The sequence below is a fragment of the Xenopus laevis genome, chromosome 1L (genome assembly GCF_017654675.1).
Source record: "Xenopus laevis strain J_2021 chromosome 1L, Xenopus_laevis_v10.1, whole genome shotgun sequence".
Classification (NCBI taxonomy): Eukaryota; Metazoa; Chordata; class Amphibia; order Anura; family Pipidae; genus Xenopus; species Xenopus laevis.
This window is the reverse complement of record NC_054371.1, coordinates 110,309,815-110,336,810: the sequence shown is the minus strand read 5'-3', so window position 1 is coordinate 110,336,810 and position 26,996 is coordinate 110,309,815. Positions and strand designations below refer to the sequence as shown.

General features: G+C 37.3%; 2 protein-coding genes across 2 annotated transcripts in view; both read left to right on the top strand.

The window, feature by feature from the left end:
- Window positions 1-15,414, top strand: part of LOC108712630 (very low-density lipoprotein receptor) — a 28,683-nt gene extending 13,269 nt beyond the window's left edge. Inside the window, exons 7-15 of the mRNA XM_018254949.2 lie at window positions 1,006-1,124; window positions 1,631-1,770; window positions 2,469-2,607; window positions 3,520-3,663; window positions 4,961-5,032; window positions 7,869-7,940; window positions 11,941-12,006; window positions 13,987-14,132; window positions 14,247-15,414. Coding sequence (XP_018110438.1) covers window positions 1,006-1,124; window positions 1,631-1,770; window positions 2,469-2,607; window positions 3,520-3,663; window positions 4,961-5,032; window positions 7,869-7,940; window positions 11,941-12,006; window positions 13,987-14,132; window positions 14,247-14,294 — 946 coding nt within the window. The 3' untranslated portion in view covers window positions 14,295-15,414. The remainder of the gene's footprint in view (window positions 1-1,005; window positions 1,125-1,630; window positions 1,771-2,468; window positions 2,608-3,519; window positions 3,664-4,960; window positions 5,033-7,868; window positions 7,941-11,940; window positions 12,007-13,986; window positions 14,133-14,246) is intronic.
- Window positions 15,415-22,279: 6,865 nt separating this feature from the next.
- On the top strand, window positions 22,280-26,575 carry LOC108696658 (potassium voltage-gated channel subfamily V member 2). The gene is made up of 2 exons (XM_018226202.2): window positions 22,280-23,870; window positions 25,837-26,575. Exons 1-2 carry the CDS (start codon window positions 22,620-22,622, stop codon window positions 26,092-26,094), a joined length of 1,509 nt encoding a protein of 502 aa, XP_018081691.1. The 5' UTR covers window positions 22,280-22,619; the 3' UTR covers window positions 26,095-26,575.
- Window positions 26,576-26,996: the final 421 nt, after the last annotated feature.

Here is a 26,996-nt window from a genome sequence, read left to right as displayed (position 1 = left end):
CAGGGAAAATTATGCTTCTCCATGTTTGGCCCTTGTAGGTAGATAATTCGATTAACAGTGCATAGAGTCCCCCTGCGTCATGGACTCATGCTAACAAAACAGTCACAACAAAGAGTCAAGTTTGGGGGTTATATACTTATCTAATTATATACGAGTAGCTTCAGTTTCTTGTTTTCTCTATTTAGCTAAAGAAATAGCAAAAAAAGTAATTTTTCTTTGTGATTAAGGGCAATGGAAGACATTTTAATTTACAAGATTCAACATCCTTAAAGTCCCATCTGTTTAAAGAGGCTTATTCGATGTACCTTAATTAATCATTGCTGTATCAAAAATGACAAAGTGTTTATATAATCCTAATGTCTCAATTGTACCCTAACCTTTTAGTTTGTAAACGCTAATCTCTAGGTCCTTCTAACCCTATTGTACTCTGTAATCCTTGTTTGTTATCCACCATTTATTCCCGGTTTGCTATAACTGCAGTAAAGCACTGCGTATCTTGACAGCGCTATATAAATAAATGATGATGATTCTTCCTTCCTTTATATACTGTAATAAGGAGTATACAGAGGAGCACATTTCTTTCTCCTGCTAACTTCAAATCCATGCAGAGTAACAGTAGTCAAGTTCATATATATTTTTTATTACACACACTGCTTGAGAAAAAGCCCAGGTTACCAAGTAGCCCTAGACAGTAAAAGATCTGTTTTCCTTCCAAGCAGCTTCACTGTATAATGTTCTGTTTTGCCTTGTGCCAGGCATACACACTATTATGGAACGGTAGACGTGCATGTCTTTAGCTATGGTGTAGGAAGGTCTAGCCATAGAGGATGCCAGGAAAATAAGGTGGCATATGGGGTGGGGATGACAGCACACTAAATTTTGTAATAGAAAATTTGAAAAATGCATATTTACAAGCATTAGAACAAATTGTTTTAAAATATGGTTATTCTGTAAATCTTTTTTAATTAACTGATCAATAAGATGGTTTACCTTTTTAATCTGCAGTTTTATTATCTGGTGTGATGCTGGCGAGTCGCCTAAGATTGAGAAAGCTGCTATGGATGGAAGTCTCAGAAAGCCGCTAGTTTCAGAAGATATTTTCAGACCCCTGGCTCTGACTTTAGGTAAGCGTCACATGTTCTAGTCTCTCTTGAAATTCCTACCCAGTCACCAGTATTTAAATTATTAGAATTTGGTATATTAAAAAGTAAGACTTAATTAAATGGTTCCTCAGTTGTATAAACAGAAGAAAAATAACAGTTGAAATCTTTTTTTTCTCTCATCAAGCAATGTATTCATTTTTATTTATAAAATTTAAATAAAAATATTATTCCATTTATTTTGCTTTTCACTGCAATGCCCTTTGGCACAGTGTTCTATTTTTACAGCACTTACAGCAGATCTGCCTTCAAGTATAAGCATAAGACAGTTGCTGGGAGTATAGTCCATTTTTTGCAATTGCAATTCTTAGACCCCCACTACTGCAATGTGGCAACAGCTGGAATTTCCTGTACAGGATGCTGACCAAATAAGTGGTCATTGTAGATATGTAGTAGCAGTTTTCTGTTGATTATGAGTTAAGAAACGTAGGAATATTTGCAATAATTGGAATTGTTTTGATTTCTTTCAGACTGTAAACACAGTTATGTGTATTGGATAGATTCTGAACTCAGTACAATATCTAGTATTTCACTGGATGGTCAACACAGGAAGGTAGTCTTCCATTCAAAAGAGCTGCTGGCTAAGCCATCAGGAATTGCTGTTTATGAGGTTTGTACAATAAGTACAGATAATGGTTGGGGTTGGTGTCAATTCCTATCCACCACAGTCACAGGAGAAATGAGAAAAGTGACTTCTGATTGTGGACACCCTACACAATTAAAACCTTACTCATACAAAACAACATAAAGGCACAAAAGATTTTGTTGTGATTTGAGAAAATTGCAACAAACAAACATGAATTCAAATATTTTAAAACCTATTTTTTTTGTTCTAAGGTCAATTTAAAGATATGTATATTTGGAGGAGCGTTTTAAAGGTGTTCGATTTGTTAGATTACATTTCAGTTAAATTACTTTGCATCTTACAATAGCCACTTCTAGCATTCACCAGTAAATATACATTTTGTCAGCTTAGCAAAGCCAACTAGGGCTACGCAGAATACATGCTTCAAAGCTGTGGCCATAGCTTCAATTAACATGCAGACTTTTTTGGGAGTGTCCTGGTTTTGACACCCTGAAATCAGGTGTCCTCCTCCCCTTTATGAAACTCATGTCCAGCGGCTTAACTACATAGCTCTGGGTCCACAAAAAATCTTCTGAAGGGCCTGGGGTGCACTGCAAGCTCTACCTATACCTCAGGTAGGAGAGTGGCCGGGGAGGGGGATTTACACCTATAGAGGTCAACACATTACCCAATTCTGTATTATTTAAACACCAGCTCTCTTCCTTTCATATTTACTGGTGTAGGAGAGGATCTTTTGGTCTGATTTAGAAAATCAAGCTATTTACAGTAAGCAAAGACGGATACGTGCTAATATTACCACAGTGGCATCCATAAGGAATCCTGCTGGGCTTATTATACTGGCCAGAGAAGTGCAACCTAATAGTGAGTATACTCTCTTGAGCTTCACTAGAATGTATTTGTTAATTGACTTATTATTTATTAAACACTGTTCTCCTTGATGCCACAAACAAAGGCCTTATACGATCATGAATGTGACTTTTAAAACTTACGTAGTAGTTATGATAAACTGAAAGCAGTTACATTTTATTTATCCAGATAAGATGCCTCCTTTATAGGATAAGTAAACTTTTAAATTAAGTGAATGTAAAATTGATGAGAGTGCTATTCTAAGAACTTTTGCAATTTACATTCTTTTTTTTTTTTAAATTCAGAGATATTAAGGGATACATGTACTGTTAATATGAATTTATTTTTTACAACAGTGCCACCTGGTTAGTTTTGGACCTAAAGTAGTCAGGGAGTTGTCAGGAGAAAGAAAGAGGGCTGGTCTGCAGCTGGTTTTCATTTTTTATTACCTGTATTACCGAATTTGGATAACTCCCTAGTCGAATTTGAGAGTTTTGACCATAAAAAAAAATCAAAAATTCGAAATTTCAATTCGACCCTTGATAAATCTGCCCGTTACTGTATTACATCGCATTTATGAAAATCTGACCTTTATTTGGTAATATAACACCTTACTGATGTCTAATATACTTTTTTTGTGTGTGTCTATGGTGGGCACAAGAGATTAACAAAAATATGAAAAATAGTTCCCTTTTAACATTTATATACTGTATTCTATAACAAAAAATGTAAACAAAAATGTCATTCTCTTTTTGTTGGATTAATGAGATTCTCAGAATTCTTTTTAGTAGCTCAAAGTTAAATGTTGAAGAAGTTCTTCTGTATAGAATGAATTTTGTTATTAAACCAGTTTCTGGAATCGTACTTTATGTTGTGATTTTGAAGGCTGCTACAAATGATTAGCTATTTTTTGTGTTTTCCCTTCAGGTTTAAATCTGTGCTTGGAGCTGAGAGCAGACTGCCCTTTCCTTTGTGTTCCATCCGCCCAAGATTCCGAGCACTCCACACGATTCTCCTGCCTAAATTCGGATAGTTTAGAGCTAGACCATGATGAAGTGGTGCCACAAACCGGTAATAAAGTTTTATGTTTAGTGATTTTTATCTTTGTGTAATGATGTTGCAAACATCATAATGAATATTCTTCTCCTCCCCCCTTTCTTTTTTTCATGAGACAGTACTGCATTTATAAGGTTATCCTTTGTAGTGTATAGAAAAGGAACCAATTTATTGAAAAGCTATACAAGGCTGATAAAAGCTGCCCCTCCAGACTTAGTTGGCAATTGGCCTGTGTGCAGATATCTGTCAGACAGGTTTGAAAATACTTTGGGAAGAGGGCCACTTTGCCACATTGATACAGTCCTCATACAATGGGTCCCCATAGGCCTGCAGTATGATCCATGTTAATAAGGTAGGTAAGAAAAAAAAAAATACCCATGCTAAACTGTCATGATATCTCCTGTTATGGCGCATACAGTGCAAGGTCTTATATTGGTGCCAGGCTAAATCAACCTCATTGCTTTTGAAATTCCAAGGATAGACAAAGCCTCATATAATAGTAGGATTGTGGTCAGGATTTCTGGGTCATGTCACAAAAGGGCTCCCTATATGCCAGCCAGTGTACATACTGTACATAGTGCTAAAAATAGAAAATTGCTAAAGGAAAATGCATAAACCAATAATTAATACAGTTCAGTTTTTGTGTAGTGGGTTAATTTTTCTAGATTTTTATTCAGATTATATTAATATGATGATGAGTTGGGTTCCATAAAAATTCTGTTGAGGGCAACGTCCAGTCATAAAGCCTTATAGTGACAGCCCTTGATGAATACATTTTTACTCCACTAAGGATCACCAGCTGCAGATGAGCACTAGAAAAGGCAAAATACTTCACAAAGGTGAAGTGTATAGTGAAATAGAAAATTCGGATTTGGGTAATTTATTTGCCGTTGTGTCCAGTTTGTAAATGGACAAATTTATTTATTAGGAGAGACTCTTCTCAGAAGCTTTACATCAGCTGTTTCTGACATGTATTGGTAAATCTCTATGGAATGGAATGCATCAAACTCGCCATACATGCTCAGATTTGGTTAGACATTATGGCCTGTTTCTACCATATTGCCTGCCTGTCTGGGCATGTATGCCAGATAAGGGGCTTGTTTGGACAGATAAGCTTCAACTCCTATTTAATTCCTGAAGTTATTTTCATTTATTCATTTTTGTTGACTCATGTAGTATCTTTCCATTTGTCCCCATGGGTCAATCAGCTTACCATATAACCAAAAATGGTTTGGCTTTTGGTTGGCTCTGTTTGACACTTGCTAAATCAGGTCTGATTTCATATACCTGGTTTTCCTTGCTCTTCTTATAGATGGTCCATCCTTGGACAACACAAAAGTGATTGCTCAGTCTCCAGATAAGATAAACAACATCAGTAGAACAGGTAAGACAGTGTCAAATACTATCTACTTAACTATAAATACTATCTACTTTACTATAACAATAACCTGCCCAAAAATGTTGGCACAATGTTACACAAGGTTACAGCTAAATTCAAAAGGTTTGGCACACCTTGCCAAATTACATATTTAGCTAACTGGTGCAGGAATCAATATAGTAAACAACAGCAAATTTGCAATTGCTAATGCTCTGCTACACTTTGTATCCAGAGTCTTTATATATTTGTTGTTTTGTTCTGAGATCTTCCTAGACCTTTTAATATCTATCCACAGATTTTTTTTTTTTTTTTAAAAGGTTTTTATTTAACATTTTCACAACACAACAGCACAAACACAAAGTTGCAATGCTATGACCATACAAATAAAATGACATATTTAGCGGGCAATAGTAAGTTATACACAGCAGGAGTACATAGTAAGGCACATTCCAATAGTCAATGGGAGGAAACTTAACTCAGAGGGGAATAAATGGCATTGGGAGAGTAGCTACATGAGGCAATTACCTATGTAGTCTTAGAGGGTTACCTCTGGATTGACATCCAGCCAGGGGTCCCAAACCTTTTCAAACTTCTGGGGGCACCGTCTGGCCAGATAGGTTAATTTAATAGCTGGCAGGATACTGTTTACTAATCTGACCCATTGTTGGACCTGTGGGGGAAGGGGACTCATCCACTTCATTGCCACATGTTTCTTGGCATAGAAGTACAGTGATTTTAGTAGGGTGCGGGTCTTAATCAGTGGGGCCGTGTCCTCTAGTACTCCCAGCAAGCATACCTCCGGGGCAAGAATGCCAGGTAATAGGACTTGCTCATTAATGTATTGCACTACTTCTGCCCAGTATTTATATACCACCGGACACGCCCACAGCAAGTGGAAGAAACCTGAATCTGGAGAATTGCATTTCGGACACGAAGCGGTAGGGTTCCTGCCCATTACTTTTAGCCTTAGCGGTGTGATATACGTCCTGTGAATGATTCTGTACTGTACCATCCTATCTTTGGTGGAGATTAGATAGTCATATAACCCCTCAGTTGCCTCTGCCCACATCTCATCGCTCAAGTGGGGCATGTCCACAGCCCATTTACTTCTCACTTTGTCAAAGGGTTTCCCCAGGCTAGGTGTCAGGGACTTATATAGTACAGAAATTAGTTTGCTCGGGTCTGGATCCCACAGTCTATTTTCATAGGATGAGGTCGCTGTGTTTGGTGTTAGAGACCCAAATTGTGAATAAAACACATGGCGCAGCTGGAAATACCGGAATAGCTGTATATCGGGCTGACTTAGTCGCTCTCTTAATTGGCCCAGGGTGGGAAAGCTGCCCTTCACTAGTAAGTCCTTCAGATGGCGGACTCCCACTTTGGGCCAGTAACGAAAATCAGGTAAGCGGGCAAAACTTGTGAAATTAGAATTTCTCCAAAGTGGTGCATTTGGAGAAGGTTGGGGGTGTGACTGGGATACTATTTGCATGGCAAGCGCCCATATTTTCTGTGGAACTGATAAAACAGGTGGCAGTTCAGGGGTGTCCCTGGCTTTCCTATAAGGCGCATTTCTCAATGCTTCGAGGGATCCCGCCATAGTGGCATGCAGTGCCGTAAGTGGATTCTCAGGATGCGGTGTAAGCCAATTGTGTATATACATCAGCTGCGTAGCATAGTAGTAATATTTTAGGTGCGGGAGCGCTAATCCACCACAGTCCAATGGAGCCATTAGCGTTTGTCTGTTAACCCTGGGGGCTTTGTGGGCCCAAATAAAGGGGAATAGTATATCATCAATACGCTTGAATAGTTGCGGGGGAAGCCAGGACGGGGAGTGTTGCATAACATACATAAATTTGGGCAGAGATATCATTTTAAACAAGTTTATCCTGCCCCAAACAGTGAGTGGAAGTTTCTCCCATTGACTTGCTCTGGTTTTAAAAGTTAGCAACACTGGTTCGACATTCTCACGTACATATTCCTCCGCTTTCCGTGTTATACTAATACCTAAGTACTTGAACCTTGTGACCCATTTAAGACCTTGTATAACACCTACTGGCCCAGGAGTCTCAAGAGAAAAAAGAATGGATTTCTCCTTATTTATATGGAGCCCGCTGAACCTGCCCATCTGACCTGCTAAGTGGAGTGCATTATGAAGAGAACCATTGGAGTCTGCTAGGAATAAGAGAACATCATCAGCATATAAAGCTATTTTTTCCTCTATATCCACAGATTTTTAATGATGTTTAAGTCAGGGGATTGTAAAGGTCATTTCAAAACCTTCAGTTTGCTTTTCTTCAAGTAGCTCATGATGGCCTAACAGGAATGTTTAGCATGATTTTCTTGTTGTTGTAGTCATCCCCATTTCAGCTTCTTGGCATCCAGAATTTAGTGGAATCCATGCTTCCTCTACACGGACAATGTTTCCTGTGCCAGTGGCTGCCATGCATCCCAAAAGCATAATGCATCCACATGTTTAACAGTTCATCGGCTGTTTCTGACATGTATTGGTAAATCTCTATGGAATGGAATGCTTCAAATTTGCCATACATGCTCAGATTTGGTTAGACATTATGGCCTGTTTCTACCATATTGCCTGCCTGTCTGGGCATGTATGCCAGATAAGGGGCTTGTTTGGACAGATAAGCTTCAACTCCTATTTAATTCCTGAAGTTATTTTAATTTATTCATTTTTGTTGACTCATGTAGTATCTTTCCATTTGTCCCCATGGGTCAATCAGCTTACCATATAACCAAAAATGGTTTGGCTTTTGGTTGGCTCTGTTTGACACTTGCTAAATCAGGTCTGACTTCATATACCTGGTTTTCCTTGCTCTTCTTATAGATGGTCCATCCTTGGACAACACAAAAGTGATTGCTCAGTCTCCAGATAAGATAAACCACATCAGTAGAACAGGTAAGACAGTGTCAAATACTATCTACTTAACTATAAATACTATCTACTTTACTATAACAATAACCTGCCCAAAAATGTTTGCACAATGTTACACAAGGTTACAGCTAAATTCAAAAGGTTTGGCACACCTTGCCAAATTACATATTTAGCTAACTGGTGCAGGAATCAATATAGTAAACAACAGCAAATTTGCAATTGCTAATGCTCAGCTACACTTTGTATCCAGAGTCTTTATATATTTGTTGTTTTGTTCTGAGATCTTCCTAGACCTTTTAATATATATCCACAGATTTTTAATGATGTTTAAGTCAGGGGATTGTAAAGGTCATTTCAAAACCTTCAGTTTGCTTTTCTTCAAGTAGCTCATGATGGCCTAATAGGAATGTTTAGCATGATTTCCTTGTTGTTGTAGTCATCCCCATTTCAGCTTCTTGGCATCCAGAATTTAGTGGAATCCATGCTTCCTCTACACGGACAATGTTTCCTGTGCCAGTGGCTGCCATGCACCCCAAAAGCATAATGCATCCACGTGTTTAACAGTTGGCAAGATGCTTTTCATCAAATGCTGCTCCATTTTTCTCCAAAAAAACCTTTGGTGATTGTGACCAAAAACTTCAGTAATGACTCCCATCAGCCCACTACAGAACATGTTTTTGCAAGCAACACTGCACCATGAGATGACACTACTCTTGTGTCAACCAAAGCTTCCTGCAGATCTTTTGCTGTTTTATAGGGGGGGGGTTCTTTGTTCCTGTGTTTGTGATCTAAAATGTAACTGTGTATTAACATTAGCAAATATGTTGTTTTTTTAACATCATAAATCTGTGGGAAATGGAGGGGAAAGCTTGCCAAATTCTGCTTGGAGTTTAGAGCACAGTAATCATGGTGTAAATTTTTCATATTTGTCAATAAAACTCCACATATAGTAGAGGAACTAGAGGGGTAAAAAGAGAGAGCGAGATTAGTTTAGCAGTCAAAAGTAATTTTTACCAAGCAAATATAATACTGTATATGAAATATTTCATAACTGGGTTTCAATTGACACCTGAAGAAATGTTCTTAATTATACCGAAACAAAGAATCCCACTATCCAGAAAACTCTAAAATACAGCAGTGCCATTCCCATTTCAAATACTGTCCTATTTATAGAGAAACAGAGAAACTTATTTGGTTTTTCTTCATAATCATAAGAAATGGCACAGTTCTTTAAAAGGCATCCAATCAGTGTTTTATCACCCTAAAGGCGTGGTGAACCATGTTAATTAAAGATCCTTTCTCCAGCAAACCCCAACCTTGAAGATCCTGCATTATACTTTCAGCTCCTGCATCTATACCTATAATACTTAAAGGAGAAGGAAAGTAATTTTATACTTGGGGGTGCCAAAAGTTAGTCGCCCCCAAGTGATTATATTTACTTACCTGACACCCTGGGCAGGTGCTCCTATCAGGTAAGTAAATACAATCAGTTGGGGGTGCCTAATTTTGTACTCCCTAATTATAAAATGACTTTCCTTCTCCTTTAAAGTGGGGTTTAAAGTGTTGAAATCTGTGGGGCTCATTTATGAATACAAGCGGTAAGTGGAAAGCACTCGTTTGGATGCAAATCACGTGTTTTTTTTCTCCCTGAAATGCTTTTCCACAGAATTGCGCCATCATTACTGGCACATGCTAAGTTGCACCTCATGAGAAGAACTAGTATGCATGCTAATTCATGCCTGTTTTGGTAAACTGTGGCAGATGCGGTAAAGATGTGGTGAACTCCTATTTCTGCTGAATATTTTTCAAATGGAGTCCCTTCTGGCAAGCAGCATTAGAACACTAATGATGGTAATAGTGTTATATTCACTTGCCACAAGTCAAATGCGGAATTAATGAAATGCGCTGCATAACTTGCTGGCACTATATAAATATATAAATGATTATGATATTAAAGCAAACCATAGTGGGAGCTGTATTTCCTTAGTTCCCTTGCATCTATCTGTGCACATCATCTGAGCAGGCAGGGTGGACCCCAGATGCAGAAGAGCATGTATGGGCACAAATACCTATGTGAATAGCATCTTGGGCTTGATTTCTTAAATGAATCCTTGTTTCTCTGCTTACATTGATTAAGTGGAAAAAGATTCAAAAAGAGGCTCACTTTACCAAACATAACTAGCATCATAGAAAAAAACTTTTTATGCCCATTTTCATCATTATTTTATTATGATATGAACATAATATTCTTTGAATTGTCATATTTGTTCATGCAAACCTTATAGGAATTAATCAACTATAATATCCACAAGGTGTCACTATATGACTACAATAATGATATTAAAACACATTTCATATGATAAGGAATTGAAATTCATAGTCTTAGAAAGAACTCCATTAAAAATAAATACAAGATAACATTACGCTGAGCTAAAAACATAAATTAAGACTTGCCAAAAGGTATATTGCATTGGGTAGCACATGTACAGGGCAATAACAGGGCAGTCAAAAACCTGGAGCACTGGAGAAGCATTAAAGGGATTATAATTTTTATGGTTTACATTTTATTTCTAAATGACACTGTTTACGTTGCAAATAATTCACTTTACTATTTAAAATTTTATTCTTCAACAAATGTATTTTTTTTTAGCTGTAATATTGCATTGTGCCCGAACCTGAGCTTTGAGAAGGAGCCATCCCTTCAGGATGGAACTGCTTTGAGACAGCTATTGTTTCTGCCCTTCCCATTCTATTATACCACGACCCTGTGTCCTGTTTGCAGTTCTAAAAGTGCTCCCTATCCCCAAGCACCCAAGCAGGAAAAAAGCAGGGGTTTTCCTGCTTTAGTGCTATTCTCATGTCTACCACTAGGTGGGGCTTTTATCATATGTTTGCTCTTTTAAAAAATGGATATCAGTGCAGAATTCTGCTGGTGCAGCACTATTAACTGGTGTGTTTTGAAAAAAATCATGTTTTCCCATGACAGTATCCATTTAAGTTTATACCTGTGGTGTTTGGATACATTCTGCTTCTGACCATGGTCTTTAGTGTTCTATTCTTTTCTGAATTAACATTTATGCAGCATTTCATGTTGCTTTATTTCCTCTCTTTTAAAGGGATGGTTCCCCTTTATGTTAACATTTAGTATGTTAAAAGTAGCTAATTCTAAGCAAATTTTCAGTTGGTCTTCATTTTTCTTTTTTATAATTTTTAAATTATTCGCCTTCTTCTTCTTCTTCTGACTCTTTGCAGCTTTCAAATGGGGTCACTGACCCCTTCTAGGAACACATTGCTCTGTAAGGCTACAGAATACAAATGGATTGTTATTGCCACTTTTTATTACTCATCATCAATCCATCAAATCACATTTATTGTCATCTCTTCTGCATACTATTATGCATTCTGTTCAGGCCCTCTCCTATTCATATACCATTCAATTATTCAAATCAACACATAGTTTCTAGGGTAACTTGGATCCTAGCAACCAGATAGCTGAAATTGCAAACTGGAGAGCTGCTAAATAAAAAGCAAATAACTAAAAAAACACAAATGATTAAAAATAAAAAGCAATAGCAATTTGTCTCAGAATCTCACTCTCTACATCAAACTAAAAGTGAAGAGAGAGATTGCTGAGAGGTGGACCACATGGGACATTACTGTTCAGTTTGTTTGACACAGGTCAGGATCGAAAGCAAACTATCTGAACAGTTATGTCCCATGTGCCCCCCCCCTTCTAGTCACTGACAGGTAAGAAAGCTGCAAAGGAGGAAGTAGTGTTCTGGCTATTATGTTAGGCATTTGTTCACTCTAGCCTTTATAGGTTAAATTTTTAGGCTATTTAGGTTATATTCAAAACATAATTAGAATAATTTTACCTTGAGCAGGTCTTTAAGCTACAACTGTAAAACTCTTTAATATGTAGACTAAATCATGTTAAAATATGAATAGGTCATCATGGACATTCTTTTAAATAAAACATAATGAATACAGTAAAATTCTCAATTTGAACATTAATCTTTTTCAGTGAATTCGACAGTGACCATTAAGCAGCATGTGCCTTATAGTGTTAAGTGGTTGATCCCTGTTGCAGGTAAGTGTATGGCATGCTGTACAATATTGGTTGGACTTGCAAGCTCTTTGCAGACAAAGGCACTCTGCAAAATACTATGTTCTTCCCCTAATTTACATGGCAATAAATTGAAAGCACAATAGAAGCAGACCGATAAAAAATGGTGAACGATTTCAGAGCGTTTGTTTTAGAAAAAGGCTTTCCAGAAATTACAGGTGATGAAGTTATTATTAATGTATTCATGGTAGTTATCTACAACAGATGAGCTCAGTCTATACTATGCCATGTAATAGCAGTATTTCACAGAAATGGACACTGATTCCAGGGCTTATGCACAGACAGGGTGCGTCGGGGGGGTCCACTGGGGCTGCTGTCTCAGGGCCTCCTTCGGACCCCTGCTGAAAAGCCCCCTCTGGACCCCTGCCGCAACCCCAACCCCCTTTAGCCCCCCCCAGCATACCTTCATTTGCCGTGAACCGGGGCCTGGGGTGGTCGGGGGCAGCAAGGACAAGGAGTGGGTCTGGGCCAGCGGGGCCCACAAAAGCCAGGGCCCACTTGATTTATTACAGGTGTCTCTCTGGCCCAGTCGATCCCTGTGCACAGACTAGTTAAAGACTATCTCCTTATGAAATAAGGCTGCCCCTGAAGTAGAAGTATAATTGCACCCATTATTTGTTGTTATTCATAATATAATGTCAGTATGTTGACCCGCGTCTAATGCCATAATAAGAATTAGGGAAATGGTTTACTTCACTAGTTTTGCAGCAATAATTCCACTAGAACCATTAAATTTTCCCTTTTTTTCAACTCACCTGCTGTGTAACATTATGCAGATTAATCAGAGAGGTGGGGGGAGTTGTGATACAAATGTTCAAAAGTTATAGTTTGGTTGATTGCCCCAAATAGCTTTAGATAAAATGCTACTGTATGCTAATAACTTGTGAAACAACAATGTTACTTAAGGGACGGTGAGACTTGTATCAACAGTATCAGCAATGGTATCACGGAGTTAGCTTCCCTGGACAGGGCTAGACTTGGTCTGAACATCACTGTATCAATTGTGTATTTATAAAAGTGTTCCTGGTTAGGATTCCAAGTAAAAAGTTGGTGATCTTTTGGGCTATGATCAAACTCTTTTTTTTTTTTGACAGTGAAACATATGCCATTGTGACCACTAAATGCCTGGTATTCATAATGAATCTATCCCATTTTTAAATGTCATCAGGATGTTACTCTGCAATAATTGCCCATGCAGGTCAACCCACAGTCCTTTGAAGTGAACAAAAAGTAATCTCAATATGTGTTCTTGCCCTTAGGAGGGCAACTTGAGTTATATTGTTTTTTAATATTAAAGGGGTGGTTCACCTTCAAACAACTAGTTGGTTTCAGATAGATCACCAGAAATAAAGACTTTTTCCAATGACTTTCTATTTTCTATGTGTGACGGTTTTTCTAATATTGAAGTGTAAAATGTAATTTCTCTCCTTCTGAAGCAGCTCTGGGAGTTGGGGTCCCCGATCCTGTAAACTGTTCTAAATTGATACATTTAGTTGATACATTTCTTGTTTGTCCCTGCTGAGCAGAATCTCTGGGTTTCATTACAGGCAGCTGTTAGACTTGATACAATTGTTGCTAATACTCCAGAGATGCTGCTGAGAAATGTATCAACTCAATGTTGCAAAATTGTAACAGTTCAGAGTCTGCGCCTGAATTACTGAGCTGCCAGACTGAACATTAAAATTTATACTTAGATTTTGGAAAAAACTTTATTCTTTATTTCTGGGGAACAATCTAAAAACAACTGAATTGAAAAAAGTGTTTGGAAGGTGAACAACCCCTTTAATTAAACATTTTTTGCGATGTTTAAAATATACATACTTACATCGTCTCTATACTGTAATTTCCATAGATTATGATGGCAAATAAAAAACTATACTAAACTTGCCTTCCATCTTGGTATCTAAATTTTTAACCTTCATTCTACAAAATTTTTCCCCTCAGTGTTTTTCAGTTTTACTCTGATTTCCTGCATGATTATCAGTTGTCGCAGGAAGACAAGCTGCAGGTTAATACACACACAGATCTGTGAGAAATCTAAGAAATATTTGAAGCCAGAACTTGGTCGAACAGTCTCAGCTACTTATATGGTTAGTGTTGATGGCTGAAAATTATTTGAAAATTGTAAAATAAGTTATAATTTTCTAAATCTATAGAACAAAAAAAATTCATGTTTTCTTTTTTTTTTTTTAATCTCCTTGCAGCTGACTGATATGAAAAGTGAAGATGAAGATGAAGATGAGGATAAGTAATGGCATCTGGAGGTCACTACACTATGGAGTTAGTGTAGCTACACACTGTGATAATATCTTACATTGGTTGCAATATGGCGTTTTCGGGTGACTTTTGTCATATCATATTTCTCTTATGTGCTAAGTCTGGATTAACGGGTCAGATGAGAACAGGTTTAGTCAGTGGGGAGCGAATGTGCAAGGATTGGTGGAATGTTCACTAATGCCCTGTCGCTACTGTAATAACAGAATTTCCTGTTTAGGCATTGGGCTCCACATATTTTACCTTATGCTCAACAAATAAATTACAGGATGCAAAAAGCACTCCGTCATCAACCTCTGTATTTTGGCAAAAAAGTACTAAGCAAACTTTCTTTACCAATTTCTTTACCAATTTCTTTTATTTTACACTTGTGACTGAATTTATTCTGATCTGACAATTGAAAGTCTCCTTTATGTTCAGTCAGATTCTGGGATCTTGCACAAACAGACCTCAAATGAGACCAGTCAAGATATGAAATTAATGCACTATAAGATGCAATAGGTACTTGTCTTGTGTGTCTTGTGCCCTAAGCATGATACATGGATTTATATAAAAAGAAACAAAGGCATAAACTAACTCTTCATATATTGCTGATTATTAAAGGCATTTGCTTCACTACTCAGAAACACATGCAAGGTATCAAAACATCAATAAGACTCTTTGGGACTCATTTATAAACACTGGGCAAATTTGCACCTGGGCAGTAACACATAGCAACCAATCAGATGTTTACTTTCAGTGTTCAACCTGCAGCTAGCTGAAAAAAGCTAATCATTGATTGGTTGCCATGGGTTACTGGCCAGGTGCAATTCTCCCAGTGTTCATAAATGAGCCTTACTGTCTTTTACAGGAAAGAAACTGACATGTAGTTTCACTGTTTTAGACCCTTATACCTTCAGTATATCTTGGATAAAGAAGGATGTATGCCAATCTCCTTCACATTCAGTGTTACCCAGAGTTTTTTCAAGGATTTATGTAACTCATCCTTAATCTTTGCCTCCCTCAGCCACATTAAAGGAACAGTAACATCAAAAAATGAAATTGTTTTAAAGTAATACAAATATAATTTAGAAACACTACTATTGTTTTTTATAAACAAGCTGCTGTGTAGCAATGGGGGCAGCCATTGCACAGCTCGGGTTACACAGCAGATATCAGATAAGCTCTATAGAACATAATGGTGTTATCTGTTATCCACTATTTAACCTGTGCCATATAGCCTTTTTTCAATTTAATTGCTACACAAATAACTTGTTTATATGAATTATAGTACTCTTTCTGAAGCAAACACATCAGTTTTACCAGTGAAAGGCAACAGTACATTATATTTTCATTACTTTAAAACACTTCCATTTTTTGTTGTTACTGTTCCTTAACTTATGCATTCACTGACTAGGAGATACAGTTCCTTTTAAGCCATATACTGATCTTGTGCTCCAAATCGGAGATATATAGGGGACAGAAGGGTATTTATAACTGACATGTGAATGTATCCTGTGAAAGTATTTGTGATTTCTGTCAGTTAAAAGAAGAAAAAACACCTTTGTGAATTTAACGTTTTGTTTCTGTATGATTCTGCAACTGGGAGATAAAATATAAGTTTCATATTGACTGGAGTATAACATATCATAAAGCAGGTAAACCCTAAAAATGAAAAGCATTTATTTCATTAGACATACCTGTTATTTCTATCCTGACATTTTTATTATAGTATTTATTAGCCCCACTGTCTGCAGATATAGCTAGGCCAGCCCTGAAAAATGCTAAATGTTTTCAAGAACAAAAACTGTGGTACCGTGTTAGCAAGTAGCAAACATAACATAAAAAAACAAACAAATACAAAAAGTATTGTAGAAGTGATACCAATATTAGCTAAAAATAAAAATAAATTGCAAGCTTTTTCTATTTTTATCACTTCTACAATACTTTTTATATTTGTTTGTTTTTTATTTGTTGTGTTTTATTTTGTGATTGGCTCTTTAACAGTTTTCAAAATTCAAATAACATAGTAAAAAATGATGCTAATTGTCTAGTTCACAGTTCTTGCTTTTTCAGAAGAATTTTTACACTGAAATAACCCTTCTGGAAACATGCAAGTGTAGGAGCTTGGCGTACACTGTGATGGTGCTTATTGGAGCGTTAGGAGTAGACTGATTGGATAGCTGTGTGGGAAAGGTAGTGGTCTACTCTCTGATACTCACTAATAGCAGCAATTTAAATATTGTGTGTGAAATGTTCATTCAGAGGTCATAATAGCACTTATAGTGATGTCATTTGTTGTTGTAACTATTTATATGTACAAGAGACACCAGACAATCGCTGGAGGTTATGTTACACACTATGCTGGAATCCGTCATCTACAAGTACAATTTTGCCACAAGGTTTTAAGATTTAGCTTACCATGTGTCCATTCACTAAACAACAAATGGACCATGTATATCAAAGGGTAAGCAGTTTGCCAAACGAGAACAGGCATGTACATATAAATAGAGCTCTGGATAAATATGTCCATGAATGAGAAACAGATTCCGTCCAGCCTATTTCAGAAGCAGTCATGTAAAACTGACAGCAAGAAATCTTAATTTAAGACTGCAGGTTACATATAAATATTTATTTTTTTGAGATGAAACATTTCATTTGGTAAAAGTTGTGTTTGTTCAGAAAGACTATATATTATATATAAATAAGCTGCTGTGTAGCCATGGGGGCTTCCATTCAAGCTGTAAAAAAGGAGAAAAGGCACAGGTTACATAGCAGATAACCGATAAAACACCATTGAATTGGACTGGGCTTATCTATTATGTGCTATGTAAGCTTTTCTCCTTTTTTCCCCAGCTTGAATGGCTGCCCCGTGGCTACACAGCAGCTTATTTATATAAACTATAGTAGTCTTTCTGAAGCAAACACAGAACTTTTACCAGTGCAGGCCAACAGTACATTATTATTTCATTACTTTTAGACATTTTTATTTTTTGGTGTTATTGTTCCTTTAAGAGGCAATCCAAAAAAGTACATTAACCACAACCCCATTGGTGCTGATAAAATTAGAGACATATCATCTGCAGTTAATACAGTAGAACCCCAATTTTACATCCCCTGATTTTAAGTTTTCCCTAATTTTACATTGTTGTTTTGAGGTCCCACCTATATATTATGCATAATACATTTCCATGATTTTACATAATTTTTTTCTGGTCCCCTGAAAAACTTAAAATGTGGGGTTCTACTGTAGTTGTGTATTTATGGTCTTTAGTGATGATGATTTCAGAGCCCTATTGTCTGGCCCTTAAATGTAAATAAACACTTATTTTTGTAATGATATTTGGGATCTTGAAACTTACTAAAATGAATACAAAAGGAAGAACAAATCATTTCTATACATGTATGTTTATGATTGAGTTCTGTCAATATGAATGAGGTTGAAAATATGTTTGTTTTAATGATTACAGGTTCAACCAACAATCCTAGTATACTTTTAAATTATTAAACATGCTTGTAAGAAAAACTGACAGCCAAAAGTATTTGCCTGGGTTCTTAGGATACTTGAAAACATAATGTTTAAAACAGTTGTAAATAAAATAATATTTTAAATAATGTACTTGTGCCTTTATTTTCTGTTGATATTGAAACCATGACACCCTATGTGTGTGTGTGTGTGTGTGTGTGTAATATGGGTCATATCTGTTGCTTTTGAATCTGAGCTGAATGCTGAGGATCAATTGAAAACTCACTGAACAGTTATGTCCCAAGTGGCCCCCTTAAAGTCGCTGACTAACTCAGAGTTAGAGACCTTCAAAGCATGAAGTGCTCTGTTCTGTTATGTTGGACATCTAGTCATTCCAGGCTTTATACATTATATTTTTGGCTAACTTACTATATTAGAAATATTTATTATTTTGCTCACCCTATTTTGCACACCCTGTCTATTTTACCCAGTTTTTTTCCTGGAAAAATATGAGATATTAAAGTAGGTTAAAATATATTTATGAAATAATGTAGTTTTGTACACATTCACAGAACTACATTTTCCACACTGGCGTTAGGTAAAAGAACTGTAGGCAGCCAGTGAAGGTCACGAAAACTTTTCATGTTAAACAAGGACAACAAGACTACTGTAACCTGTATGACAATATAATGAGGGACCAAATGCTATGAGTAGAGAGACACTTTAAATGGCACTTTATTTTCCAGGTCACCTGAATTAACTAGTAGATCATTTGAGCTGAGAGATTATAGATAAAATGAGCGATCTCTCTAACCTCAGGTCAATTGCCAGATTACTTGCAGATTTGGAACTTCAAAACTAGACAGCAGAAAATGAGGTAGCAGGATTCTTCTGCAGACAAAGGCAGAGTAAGATACTTGAACATTTTTCTGTACATTTCTGCCAGTTTCCCTTATTTCTACCCTTATAACCCCCAGGCATAACCTTATTTAATAGAGCATTCTATCTGTGTGATTCATAAGAAAGCTTATGTCAGAGACTGAGACTTTCCAAATCAGATATATAAAACTTCTGACTCTTCTTGGCATATGTGGCAAATACAGGCAAGCATATCTATTGACTGTCTGGTAACAAATGTCGCACATACCGTGTGCTAGGAGATTATACTATCGAGCACAAACACACCTTGAGTCTTGCCAACACCACAATTGACTGTTGTTGGTCTGTAATTGATATTTACTTGCAGGCCCCTATCAGATTTTCTGAGTTTGAGATTTTAAGCAGCCCTTAGCTGCCAATTTCATAACACTACTGCAACGTTCAAAACATTAACTAACTAAATCCATTTAAGTAATAGGATATCTTATAAAGTAAAATTTTAACTCCTTTGGTATATAGCAGCCTGTCCTTTGACTATAAAAGGGCCAGTATTTTAATTCACAGTTTACCATGACCACCAGAACCATCCTTAATTTCTGCATCACTGTGTGAAAAGTGCAGAGTTTGGGTGCAAATCTCAATGTAACATTTTCCCTCAGAATTCCGGCATAGTTGCAGCCACTTCAGTTGCATATGATGAGCTAAAATATTCGTGCACATGTGTTTTTGTGAATTATGCGAATTGCAGTTGATTTCATATCTGGGGCATGCTGTTAAAGATGAATTAGTGTGCACATTGCTTGGTGCAACTCTGTTGAGGCTATTGACACAATACAATGAGGGAACCCTGAATTTACCATCATGTCTAGGAAGGTAACAACTCCAGAGTTCTGCAGCATCAATTGCTCACAATTGATTGAAGCCGACTGGGTGGGCTCATTGACACTGATATGTGAGGCCCCTAGGCTATATTTTCCACAGGCTCCATGGCGCATGCTAGTGATGTCACTGGCGTTCACCAAACCCTACCTGTATAGAGTCCTCAGCTGCAAGCGTGCCTTGATCTGTGCGCATCTGTGGCACATGCACGCACCTTGCCTGCCTTCTTTTGCCAGGAGCACCCAACCAGACCCAGCGCAAGTAAAAATAAATATTAAAAGATTTGGAAAGAGAAATGATTTTTAAAAAGTTAAATGGACCCACTGGACCCTTCGGCTATAGCATAGGTAAGCCTATGGATTAATCCACCCCTGACTATCAGAAAGCTAGGAGTTTGGCTGCAAGTACATTTACTTATTAGCATCAATACGTATATACTAGTGATGGGCAAATCTGAGCCGTTTCGCTTTGTCAGAAATGCGGGAAACAACGAAAATTCCAAAAATGCATTCAAGTCTACGGGCATCAAATTTTTTATTTTTTTTTGTCATGCAACAATTGTCTGACGTCATTTTTGAAGCAAAATGCAGTGAAAAATTTAGCTCATTACTAGTACATACCTTTGTACTTTAGGGGGCACATTTACCTAGGGTCGAATATCGAGGGTTAATCAACCCTTGATATTCGACCGTCGAAGTAAAATCCTTCGACTTTCGAATATCAAAGTCGAAGGATTTTGCGCTATTCCTACGATCGAAGGAATAATCAAATGATTCGAAGGATTTTAATCTATCGATCTAAGGATATTCCTTCGATCAGGAAATTGTTAGGAAGCCTATGGGGACCTTCCCCATAGGCTAACATTGGCCTCTGTAGGTTTTAGGTGGCAAACTAAGGGGTCGAAGAAATTTTGAAAGAGACAGTACTTTGACTATCGAATGGTCGATTAGTCGAACGATTTTTAGTTCGAATTGTTTGATTCGAAGGTCGTAGTCGAAGGTCGAAGTAGCCTATTCGATGGTCGAAGTAGCTATATTCGACCATTCGTAATTCGAACTATTTTTCCTCTATTCCTTCACTCAAACTAAGTAAATGGGCCCCTAGGTGTTAGTGTGGTGTTTAGGGGTTTACATGGATATTAGGAGAATTAAATGTTCCAAGATGTAGGTTAAAGTGTAAAAATTCCATATATATATATATATATATATATATATATATATATAATATGTCCAAGGTACCTGCACTCCAACCACTTAGATTTTTTCACGGGTGCTTGGTCAAAGTAGTATTGTATAATCTTCAAAGGATGGTCCAGCACTCCAGTTTTAATAAGTAATGGTGCTTTTATTCACATCGTGCATCCAACGTTTCGGCCCGCATTGGGGCCTTTATCAAGGATAAAAGTGCTTGTGATGATAAAACAATTTATATACCCACAATACCCTCCAAAATGGGTGTCATCATGACATCATCAAGTTGTGCCATAAGCATTTAGTGCAATTAAATTCACATGATTAAAATATATAATTAAAAATACATAGCTGAAAAATACATATTAAAAAATACATATTTAAAAGTACCTTATAATTTTGTGCCGCTAGGTGTCATCAAATTATAGTGATACAATTTCCTTCATATATATATATATAAATATACACACAGACTTTAAAAATATTTTGGAACCCCACTTAATTCTTTGGAGTTTTGTTTAACATTGGCTGAGCTTTCAAAGTAGCAACTTACTTTTAATATTTAACATGCCTTATGGAAACAGTAGTATTTCAGCAGTGACATAAAGTTTATTGGATTAACAGAATATATGCATCATAACAAAATTAGACAGGTGCATAAATTTGGGCACCCCAACAGAGATATTACATCCATATTTCGTTGAGCCTCTTTTTGCAAATGTAACAGCCTCTAGATGTCTCCTATAGCCTGGATTTTGGATGGCGGTATTTTTGACCATTCGTCCATACAAAATCTCTCCAGTTTAGCTAAATTTTATGGCTGCCGAGCATGGACAGCCTGCTTTAAGTAATCAGTATTGGGCAGATACATGCATTCAAATTAGCAAAATTACAAGGGTACCCAAATTTTTGCACAGCCAGTTTTTCACATTTGATTTAATTTCATACAACTAAATACTGCTTCACTAAAAATCTTTGTTTAGAAAACACCCCAGTACTCAGATGTTCCTGGGAAATGAAAGACATACCACTGTTATCTTTTTTGTTGAAAGTGGAGTAAATTATTATGCAGGCTGAGAGGGGTTTCCAAACATATGACTGTATTTTATTGGTGCTTGCAATTACCCTTGAAGTATGGTAAATAAAGTGAGTGATGGGGTAAAAATGTATTTGCTGTCCTAAACATTTTTGGAACTATAGCTAAATAACAGATACAGCAATGGAGCCACATGGGATCGAAAGAGAATAACTATTAACCAGCTGGATTTCAGGATAGAAAATGGCATTTAGTCATACTTTTTGAAGAAACAGGTAACTGTGATGGGTATATTAGGGATTTCTGTGTTATTTGGGCCTCTTTATCAAATTTTGGTTTGGAAGCTGGAGGTCCCCTTTAACTCTACAAGTACTTTTAACAGTACAGGTCTGTAATTACACTTTATTATATAAACTTATGTGACAAAGGGATGATGAAACATGTTAACACACTATGCAAGTATTCAGTAATTTAAATTTTTTTCCTGATAAATGATCTTTCTATGTCTCATCAAAACTGGAATGTAGCCTTATGAATAAATATTTGTCCTTGTTTGGCAGCCAAGGGGTTAACATATTTACTTCCATTAATCCTTCTCTTAGTACCCTAATGTGGTGCTTAAGTAATCCTATTACTGTCTTAAACTGAAGGCTGATGGCAATCTTTAGACGCCACAACAGCAGTCATTAAATCATTATAAAAATCCTCTTTTACCTTAAGGCTGTAGGAACGGGACCTACTTTGTAAATGAAGGTTAACATACAAAATGAAAAAGACATAGAAGTGTTGCATTTGCACGCCTGAATTTAGCTGAACTCAAATGAAGACTTTTTGGGACCCTCTTAATTAGCAGGAAATCTGTCATTTTTCGGTCATGAAGCAACGAGGCGTTAGAAGCACTAGCCTTTCTGCCAATTTAAAGCTTGGAGAGTGCAATCAGATACATTCTTCTGTAAGTGGTTACTGCATTCCTTTTGGACAAACAAGTCTAGTTAAAAAATGGAGCTCAATGGAAGATTTAGCCAGTGCTACTGACTATTCTCCGATGCCAAAAAGGATAAATCTGTCCTTTCTCAACTTAAATGTTGGAGGGAAACAATTCCAGATTGACTATCGTGTTGCAGCCCGGTACCCATCCACAAGGCTTGGAAAATTAGCTGCTTGTAGTGATCTAGTAAAGAGACTAGATTTCTGTGATGACTTTTCTGTCCAGATGAATGAGTATTTCTTTGATCGGGATCCTGTTGTCTTCTACTATATATTTCATTTCTATCGTTGTGGCGTTCTGTGGATAATGGATGAACTTTGTCCACATAACTTTCTTGAGGAAATAGAATACTGGGGACTTCACTTAAAGTATACCCAAAGGTGCTGCCATATCCTCTTTGAAGAACATCAAGATGAGATCATGGAATATATTAAAACCGAGCGGGATCTGCAAGCCGAGGTTGAACGTCATGACGAGAAACATTTTGAAGGCAAGTGGCTTGGAGACTTTAAATTGAAAATGTGGAATTTGGTTGAAAACCCGTACTCATCTGTCCAAGCAAAAATGATAGCTGTCTTTTCCAGTATTTTTGTTTTGATTTCTATTGTAGCAATGTCGCTGAGCACAATGGAAGAACTTCAAGACATGAGTATAAATGGAAAACCATACATGGAATATGTAGAAACTATTTGCATTATATTTTTTACCACTGAATATCTCATAAAGCTTTTTTCCACACCAGACATTAAAAGGTTTCTAAGGACCGCCATGAATATTGTTGACCTTGTTGCAATCCTGCCATTTTATATTCAGATTATCTTTGAGAGTTTTGCAGAAGATGTAGACATACATCTGCATCATGATGATATAGAGAAGATGGAAAGTGTGGGACAAGTGGGAAAGATGCTAAAAATTATTCGACTCATGCGTATATTTAGGATTCTAAAGCTGGCTCGTCATTCTACTGGACTGAGAGCTTTTGGCTTTACTATTCGACAATGTTATCAACAAGTTTGCTGTCTGTTCCTGTTTATTGCTATGGGGATATTCACATTTTCAGCACTCATGCATTCTGTAGAACATGATGTACCAGGGACCAATTTTACCAGCATCCCTTGCACCTGGTGGTGGGCAGCGGTAAGCAATATTTTCAGTTACTGTGTAAAAATGGAATTGTTTTTAAAGAGGCATTGCTGTTGTAGCGCTATAGTAAATTGAGTGCACCTTACTCTACTATAAGCTTCACTCCCAGTACATATGCTCCGGATGAGACCTTAAAATCTTAGTGAGTGAGCCTTTGCAGCGATGTGGAAGCAGGGTGTAGTGCAACTGTAACTGTATTCAGGGTGCAAATAATTGGGCGCCAGTGGTTCTTATAACTTAACCATAGAACAGATTTATTGAGCACGATATACCATCCTCAGTGGAGTGTACATAAATCAGAACATTTGCAGGATCATACAGTACATTGAATAGGCATTACTCACAGTACCTTTGGTCAGTATGATTCTCCTCAGAGATAGGAACAATACATGCAGCTTTGAGGAGGTACACCCAGTTTTCAGCCTTTTCCCTAAGTGGAACCTGAGGGGAATCTATCTACCCTAGGTCTGTACACTTCCCTACTTCTGGGCAATTAGTACCCTGGGATCTTAATCCCACTACAATCCTCGTAGGAGCCTCAAGCTGCTCAGCTAAATAATACTGACTTTCTGTCACTCTTAGAGTGATCTATAAGGGTGAGCAGCCTATTCTTACTAGACCTGACCTGTCTAGGTTCCACTCGAGCTCTGCCTCCCGCACAGGCTAGAGCCAGCACAAGATGGACCCTGAAAGCATGGCTTCAGTGGCTTTTATACTCTAGCACAGTGCCATCTGCTGGTCACTGTGAGAAACAACAAGGGGCATAGCTTAGAGCAGGAAGAGCTAACAGTACCCCTCCCAACTGTATTTTAGGACCCCGTTAGGTGTCTATAACACTGAGGGACTGCCTGACAATAGTACTAGGGGTGGCTATTCTACACATCCCTACATTGTATTAATGAAAATGTTTTTGTTTTGTTTTTAAAACATTTATTGTGCATTGTATTGCATTATTATTTATTTGTTTATTTTTTTTTAATATTTACACACGTAGCACCAAAAACAGAATTTACCACTTGCTTGTCAGGGAGTCAGTGAAAGGAGATCATAATGCTGCTTCCTTCACCAGACTCACACATCAAATCACAGTGTATTTTTGAGTATCTGATACAAATACCTGCACTTGTTTGTGATTATATTGTATTGCTCAGCATCTCTCAGCCCCCTGACAAATATCAGTGACAGCCGAAAGGCCAGGACTTGCAATCTGGAAAGGGACCATTTTTAATGGGCCTATTTTGAATCTCAACCTAGGCATGCTCAGTAAGACTGGTAGTTTGGTCTCTGCTATCATTCAGATTATTGCTGTATTTTAGATATCCAGAGCCGTGGTTAAGGGTGATCAGTGCAGGGTGAGCTGAGGTCCGATGCCTAGATAAAGCGTTTGGATGCAGTAAATCAGTTTATCCTTGTTCCTGGAATTCTAGAAAATAGCACTAACATAGTCACAAATATTTGGCAGCAAAATTTGTCTGTACATAATTATAATAATGCAGTAATGTAACCAGTGCTGGCAGGCCCAGGTGCAGGACGTGCAGCCAGGCCCCTTCCCCATCCAGACAGAATCTTCTTTACACATTGGCCCGCATGTGAGGCTCCATCCCCGAGGGGGGGTGCGGGCTCTGGTGCGATCCCCCACTGTAATAATGTTATAATATCTGGGAGGATATAATGTCACTTGAGCAGCCATATTTTATACAGAGCACATCATTAAATTGAATATTCAATATATATATTTATGTTTTTTTCACTTTGTGAACAATATCTTTCACTGCATCTATATTAGACCCACACCTGCCTGCTCCCAACTCGCACTCAACCCAAATCCGACTGCCCATAATTGATGTCACGAAAGAGGGCTCAACCCACACCCGCTCGTGACACATCACTAATCTTTATATTAAAGTTTCAGTATAGTTGTATGGATGTATAAACTTTGCTTCTGTTTTGTTTCTTGTAGGTCAGCATTTCTACTGTTGGATATGGTGATACAGTTCCAGACTCTTTCTTGGGCCGGATTGTAGCCTTTCTCTGCATATCTTTTGGCATTATTCTAAATGGCATGCCGATTTCCATATTATATAACAGGTTCTCAGACTTCTATACCAAGCTTAAAGCTCATGAAACTTCGAGTACTGTGAAAGTTGGCACTAAAATCAGGTTTAAGGAAAGGGTTATAAACAAAGTTATTGCCTGTTGCAAACCACAAAATACCTAAACAAAAGGACTACTACAAAAAAACCTGTCCTGTGTTTTAAAGGGCAAATTAACCTTTTTGTAAACGGTCACCCCCACTGAAAAACTTGTGTTTGCAGAATGATAAACATTAAATTACATTTCTAGTGGTTTTCCCTTTTTTGGAAATGGAATTACAATTGCAAGACATACTGTATGTCATTTCACTCTAATTAGCTTTTGCTTTTCTGCTATTTTTTTGGTGAAATGGACCAGTTTTGCGCATTAAGGCCACTATTTCACTGCATTACAGCACAGGAAAATGCAGACATGTATTTCCAATGAGATCATACTCATTGTGGAGCAGGCTATTGCAGAATGCAGGTGGAACACAAGGGATCCAAAATGCAGAGTACACCTACAAATGTTTGGGCCATATCGATGCTTCCTTAAACACATTGGGGCTCATTTATCAACACTGGGCAAATTTGCCCATGGGCAGTTAGCTATAGCAACCAATCAGTGATTAGCTTTTTGAAGCAAGCTGCAAGTAGGACAATGAATGCAGCAATCTGATTGGTTGCCATGGGTTACTACCCATGGGCAAATTTGCCCAGTGTTGATAAATGACCCTCATTGTTGGGATACTTAGAGCATACAGTGATTTTAGGTCAATTGCTGTTTAGCAATCTATAAAATGTTCTGTTTGTTACATTTATAGTTATTTTTATTCATCTTAATCTACATAGAATGACATTGTCTTAAGTGCTTTGTATATTGTAGTAGATGTTTATTTGGCTATAAAGTCACATTAGCTATCTGACATAAGTTATGTAAATTTATTTCTATAGCAAGTGCAGAGCATTTTGTTTCTGAAGGACACAGGTAATAGCACTTAGCAAGTGAACAAGGGGGTTCAAAGAAGAAGTAAAGCAACGTTTAATT

Coding starts and splice junctions, on each gene's coding strand:
- LOC108696658 (XM_018226202.2), top strand. CDS start 22,620: ATGAAGCAACGAGGCGTTAGAAGCACTAGCCTTTCTGCCAATTTAAAG. Junction 23,871..25,836: donor GCACCTGGTGGTGGGCAGCG/GTAAGCAATATT, acceptor TGTTTCTTGTAG/GTCAGCATTTCTACTGTTGG.